This window comes from Vulpes lagopus, chromosome 1 (genome assembly GCF_018345385.1).
Source record: "Vulpes lagopus strain Blue_001 chromosome 1, ASM1834538v1, whole genome shotgun sequence".
In the NCBI taxonomy this organism is placed as follows: Eukaryota; Metazoa; Chordata; class Mammalia; order Carnivora; family Canidae; genus Vulpes; species Vulpes lagopus.
Genome location: NC_054824.1, coordinates 118358571 through 118365075, shown reverse-complemented (window position 1 = coordinate 118365075; position 6505 = coordinate 118358571). Strand labels below are relative to the sequence as shown.

Sequence of the window (6505 nt, the reverse complement as noted above, 5' to 3'; positions counted from 1 at the left end):
ATCAATCTACTCATAGCCAGACTGTCAAAGACAGCCAGACTCATTAGCGATTTACTGAAAATCCTCCAAGACTTCCCTTTAAAAACAAAACGACTTCCACATTTAATTGTCTATCTAAAAGAACATACGTAAGAAATTAGGAGATCTAAATTAAATTTATTAATAGGAGAGCTTGATGGTGCTTAATTCCAGAGACCAGAGCTCTGATTGCTGGGGGTTGATGAAAAGTAAAGAGAAATTGTAGGGCCATAATCAAAAAACATGACTTTTGCCACCCTCGAAATTCTATGAATTCTTTACCCATCCCTGAAAAATGGGCAAAACTGAAAACCACCAAAATAATTGCACTTCTTAAAAATTGGATTGTATGAGTGAAAGGTGTTTATGAGAAGTCGATGACTCCGGATCTTATCATCCAAGAGGACAGCACAGAATAGTTAATATGTTCCTTGAGGGACTAGGATGCTGACGTCTTTTTCTGATACCCGATCATTACGTGACTGAAAAAAAAAAAAGGAAGTCATTCCATGAATAAAAATCGGAGCGCAACAGTGCAACAAAATATTCTGTACTTAAAGGCCATAGGCAGACAGATGTTGACAAGGAAGGCTCTTCTAAAACCACCTTCAGATAGATTTCTGCTAACTGCACATATAAATAGGAGCAGAGGGCCGGTCACCTCTGTAACCACCGGCAGCAGCAGCAGCAGAAGCCGCAGCTTCAGACGCAGCCAGAGGGACTTCAGAGCAGAGAAGGCGCTGCCGACTTGCACAACTGCCTGACCAGGCGGTTCCAACAGACACCAGCCGCCTCGGCCCTCTCTCTTCCTTCCTCTTCTTCTTTGATTTTCCCTCTTTTCCTTAATCACTTCTTTCTCCTGGTGGACTTAGACCACTTTATCTCCCACCCCCACTTTAGCTCCTCGCCTCCTCTTTCTTCCTTGTACATCTCTCTCCTCGCCCCCTTCTCTCGGTGTCACGCTTCCTCCTAGTTCTGTCCTCTCCAAACTTTTGAACAGAATACTGGCCTCAGCAAACAAGTCCTCCAGCTCCTCCTGCTGCTCCAGCTCTTTCCTGCGGCTTCTCAGACACTAACGCCAGACGGTGATGTCTCTTGGGTTGTGACTCCAGCGCAGAAACTTGGAGGAGCCTTTTGCCCGCCGTCCTACTTGGCAACAAACCCTCTCGGAGCAGCGGTAAGAGTTGAATGGTAAGGGGAAAAATATCTTACCAAACCAAAGGATTCATTTGACTGCCGATTCTTTCACCAGCATCAGGGTACGAGTTAGCTTTCCTTGGACTAGGTCTGGCGAGTTATCGGGCACTGGGTATACACATACATATTTTTCCTAACTACAGCGAGAGGGAAGTGGCAGGGCGCCCACCGGCTATCATTAAGCGGTATTCAACACCCGGAGCCGGAGCTTCGCTCTGTCCCTCCCCCAGCTCGGAGAGTTTCTTGGGGTTGGAGGGTGAAAGGCCAGGGGCGTTCTGACAGCTGCGTGCCCTCTTTTCCCTCCTGCGCAGAATGACCATGTGTAGCGGAGCGAGGCTGGCCCTCCTGGTCTATGGGATAATAATGCACAGCAGCGTCTACTGCTCACCTGCCGCCGCAGGACTCCGGTTCCCTGGAATCAGGTAGGTGCTGGCCGCCCAGGCTGAGCTGAGGCTTGGCTTCCCCCAACACTTCCTCGTGGTCTTCCTCCTGCAGTTCCGCGGTCCTGGCTACGACCATCTCCCCACGGGCTCCCAGTACGCCGCTGTCAGCCGGGGTCGGGCCGCGGGTCCCGGGCCCTGGCCGGGTCTCCGTCTCCGCGCGAGGGCCAGGCAGGCGCCACTGCGGCTCAGCGCCCCTCCCCCAGCCCGCCGCAGCCAAGGGGCCGGGGTAGAGCCACCGAGCTTCAGCCTGCTGGAGAAACCTCCCCTCCCCCAGCCCCGCCCGCTGGAGGGGCAGGGCCCGGCCCCGAGCTTGACTTCTTTTCCTTATTCTTAGCTGAGTTAGAACTTCCTCTCTCCCGCAGTCAGGTTGGAGGGTTGAGCGTGAAGCTCCGTGGACTTTGCTTTGTTACAGCTTGTTCTGGACTATCGGGGCGGGGTCTTCCTCTCTCTCCTCTGATCTCCGTTTCACTTCAATTCGAATTGTTTCCCCTGGAAGAGCTTTCTTTCAAGTGATACGTATTCCATCTGCAATTTGAGTCTCAGACTGTTTTGGGGAGGGGGAGTGTTGGCCGGGTATAGTTGAGGAAAAGAGATTTGAGAGAAGGAAGAACAAGAATGAGTCTGGAAGGAAAGGGGAGAAACGGATGAAACGGATGCAGGGAAAGAGGAAGAGAAAACAGGCAGGCAGGCAGGACCAGGACAATCCTGCCCGCCCGAGGCTGCAGTAACCGTGTTTTTGTTTTTTGTTTTTGTTTTTTTTTTTTTTTTCCGTAACCCTGGTTCTAATCAGTTGGCGCTGCTAGGTTCCTTACGCAGCCCCAATGTCCCGGGGCGGTCAGCTGGGGAGTGGACGCTCCGTTTGCAGCGCAGCCTCCGCGCCCCGCGGTGCACGCGGCTCCCTGCAGCTAGGAGCGCGCTTTCTGCCGGCAAAGCTGCTTCTCGCAGCCGCGCCCAAGAACCGTCGCCTTTAGGCGGGTCGCTGACCATTGATTTGGCCGGAGACATGGGTTCTGGCTTCCACATTAGGACTCCAGCATCTAGGCACGGGGCAGGGATGAGAGTTGCCAGAAAGACTCAGGGAATATGGGACGCTGGGTTATAGGGGAGGTGCGTCTCTGAGGAAGGGCCGGGTGTGGGGCGAACGGAGGAAGGATGTGTTTCCCTCGTCTTTACCTCTCCAGGGATGGAGGAAAGGCAAGCAGGATAACGAAGTACGACTCTAAACCCTACTAGACAGCGCTACTTGCCCTGGCCGCCTTCCAGGTCTCTCCGGCGGCCCAAAGTGAGGGGGTGTTGTGTTTTAGCCCACCCCTCCCCGCCCTGTGCCAAGGATGGAGGCGCTAGGCGAGGGCGACTTGGAGACTGCGGCGCTCCTCTCGGCTCTAGGACCCCTGTTGACCCATTCGCTTCCCGCCGCCCCAACGTCGCTAACACTTTAGCGCGAACTGTTTATGTGGCGGACTTAAAAGTCCTATTTCACTCCCAGCAGTTTTCGAAGTCCCGTGTGCTTGGCACATCCCCCGGGCGAGCGGCACCAGGGTGCGCGGACAAGCCACAGAAAGAGTGAGCCACAGCCAAACAGGCTAAGTTTAGGGGCATCTATTATTCATGTTCCTGCCAGATCCTCTCCCGCCCAAAATAGAAGTCGGAGGTTCTCCGTGACCTACATCTGCGCGGGGAAGGGCTCCCCTGGGCGCGGAGGCTGGGTGGGGGTGGCTGCCGGGCTCGGCCGCCCCACACCCCACCCATCCGCCGCCCTTCGGTGTCGCTCTGGGCCTCCCGCTCCGGGTCTTCGCGTTGGGCGGCGCCAGGGCTCTGAGGACCTTAATTTTCCCCGCCCGGGGCTGTTTGTGTGGGGTGGGGCAGGCCTCAGGCCCGAGGGGGTAGTCCCTTCCCGCGGCCGGGTGTTCGGGGTCGGCGCTGACATCTCGGCTGCCCCGGGTCCCGCAGGGCGACCCTTTATCCTCTAGAGGGGACGGATCGGAGAGTGGCTTAGAGGGATGGGGGATATCTTCCGCCTTATCTCTACCCCCTCCCCCGCCCCGGAAGAAGTGGCAGTTCTCCGTGGCGGATCTTTAGGAAGAAGGACAACCCGTGCGAGCCCCTTTCTCCGGGTCCCGGCGGAGCCAGAGAGGGACTTGTACTGACCGCTCCTTCTGCCCCCGGCTACCCTCGCAGGCCGGAGGACGAGGCGTACGACGAGGACGGGAACCCGCTGCAGGACTCGTACGACTGGGACCCTCCCGGCGCGGGGAGCCCCGCCTCCGCGCTGCGCGACGCCTCCGCGCTCTCCTACCCGGCGGAGAGGAGGTACCCCCCGCGCGGCCCCCGCGCCGGCCCGGACTGCGACCGCGGGAGGGCGGGTGGTGGCCCACCGAGCTGGTTGTTCTCATAAAAGCCCTCAAGCCTCTCTTCTCCGGGGCTGGTACCAGCGAGAGCGACAGAGTCAGCAGCGGGACGGGCTCTGTGGACAAGAGGGGCGCGTGGGACCGAAAGGTGTACGGCCCCGGCCAGCCCCGCGCCTGCCGTTCCTGGAGGGCAGTAGGAGCTCTCCGCTCCCAGCAGGCAGTCCCGGGAACGTCACTAAAAAGTTCTGCGCGAGTTCTGTGCCCCCGGAGGGCGCGGGGGGCGGGGGGAGCTGTCAGCCTCCCGGAGCGCCGAGGCGCGGGCGTGCGCAGCCGGGCTCCTGGGACCGCCTTCTGGGGACCGAGTCAGTGACCCCGGGCGCTCGCTTTGCCTCCCCGTTAGAGATGTCGCCCAAGGGATCCTTAACAAGGCCTACCGCAGAGTCCTGGACCAGCTGTCCGCCAGGAAATACCTGCAGACGCTCGCGGCCAAGGGCCTGGGGTAAGAGTTCGCGAAGGAGTTAAGCGGCGTAGCGGGGCGCGCGCGCTGCGGGGGGGGGGGTCTGCGAGCGCGCGGCGTGGGCGGCGCCGCTCCCGCGTCCGTGCCTGCGCGTGGGCTCGAGGGGGGCCGCGCCCCGGGTCTGCGCCGCCCGCCGCCCGCCAGCCGCCACCCCCGAGGTTCCCTTGTAGCCGCTCAAGTTGGGCGACACCGTTCTGAGCGGCGAGAGGCAAGGAGAGGGCCGAGAAACCCTGCAGTTTGATCCGTTTTGAATTAAAACAAAACAACCCCCCAAGAGAAACCAAATAGCCTCTTTCTCCCCCGCCGCCCCCGCCCCCGAGTCATTGAAAACCTTGCAGCTTCGCGGGACGATTTGCTTTGATTTACTGTAAGCCTTTTTTTTTTTTTTTTCCCCTTAACCATTTCTTGTACTGTACGTTCAAGTCGAAGCTAACAAATCCTCAAATGTGGGCAGTTGGGGAGCCGTTTTTGCGCGTGCCAGACAGACTCGGGGCACCGGGCTTACGTGGAACCTCTCTCCGCGGAAGGCAACGTTTTAATAAAGCTCAGGGGGAAACAGATTACATTTTTCGCAATGAATAATTCATGCGATGAAAAGTCTTGCCTGCAGCCTGTCGACTTATATTATTATCATCACGTTTTCCGACTTAGCGTGCGGAAGGGGAGGAGTGCCCTTGCCTGACCAGGGATTGCGGGCTCGGTGTAAAACTTCCCAGGCAGCCGCCAGCGTGGCACGTGGGGGCTCCCGGGTTATTTTCTTTGCACGTGGGGGCTGGGGGTGGTGAGAGGGACGGTTGGGACAATTGAGCGCAAAAGCACGGATGGTCACATCCCAGCGCGCAGCATTTGGAGGCAGGGCAGGCGTGCATCGCGAGCTCAGCGCCCGGGCCTCTTCCCGGGCCCCTTCTGGAAGGATTTAGTGCCAGGAAGCCCTGGGAGGGGAGGGCGGGATGAGGGTTTCCATCACGGCCCCCCCCCCCCCGGCCCCCCGCAGCTGCTTGCTGGCAGAGGAAGGCGGCGCGGTGGGCGCGGAGACCCTGCCTTCCCCGAGGGCTCCCGCGTGGGGTGGGGCCCCTCTGCTCCCCGCTGCTATTGAACCTGTGTCTCCCGCCCCGCCACCCCCTTCCCGACCCCTGTCCTTGCAGTGGGAACCTAGGCGGCGGCGCGGAGGACGACTCGGAGCCTCTCTCCAAGCGCCACTCAGACGGAATCTTCACGGACAGCTACAGCCGCTACAGGAAACAAATGGCTGTCAAGAAATACTTGGCGGCCGTCCTAGGGAAAAGGTATAAACAAAGGGTTAAAAACAAAGGACGCCGAATAGCGTATTTGTAGCGATGAGTTACCAGCTACCTTGTGTATACACAGCCCTGACACAATGAAAAGTCACTTTCCCAACTGACTGAACAAGTCACCGCTCATGTGTTCTATCCAAACATGTATTTATGTATGAAGTAAAGCCATTAAATGAATATTTTGATAATAATATTGTTTTTTCTTTTTACAAAGCACTAGAGAATGCACAGATATACTTTGTGGACCAATTATTGATATATATATATATATATACACGTTACAAATATATATATTGAGAATTCTATATAGGTATAATAGACAGCAGTTCATACAAAGTGTGCACAAGGATTGAAAATTCGCCTGAGCTGTTTATGTTTTTATATAAAATAAATAGAAAAACAGACAATCATTGTTTTGAATATTACTCCTATTTTTGTAAAATGGAATTAAAAGGATAGTATTTTTATCCACGACAGGCCTGAAGATATTAATAATGACCATTTGCTACTGTACATAATGATGCCCTGCTCCAGGGAGATTTGGAGGTAATGATTTGGGAGAATTGCTGAAGGGCACTCTTTCGTGAGTCTCTGGGGCAGGCTGCCACAGTCCCAGCTGAACCCAGCTAGGCACTGTCCCCCCTTTGTCCCCCTCGCTGGGTGGCAATTCCAGTACTTCTGCTTTCT

General features: G+C 56.5%; 1 protein-coding gene across 2 annotated transcripts; it reads left to right on the top strand.

The window, feature by feature from the left end:
* Positions 1 to 626: 626 nt before the first annotated feature.
* Positions 627 to 5971, top strand: ADCYAP1 (adenylate cyclase activating polypeptide 1). Of its 2 annotated transcripts, none has more exons than XM_041772075.1 (5): positions 627 to 1195; positions 1527 to 1637; positions 3837 to 3968; positions 4407 to 4505; positions 5669 to 5971. In XM_041772075.1, exons 2-5 carry the CDS (start codon positions 1528 to 1530, stop codon positions 5856 to 5858), a joined length of 531 nt encoding a protein of 176 aa, XP_041628009.1. In that variant the 5' UTR covers positions 627 to 1195; position 1527; the 3' UTR covers positions 5859 to 5971. The 2 variants fall into 2 exon arrangements, with proteins under 2 accessions (XP_041628009.1, XP_041628000.1); XM_041772066.1 differs by having other exon boundaries at positions 627 to 1209.
* Positions 5972 to 6505: the final 534 nt, after the last annotated feature.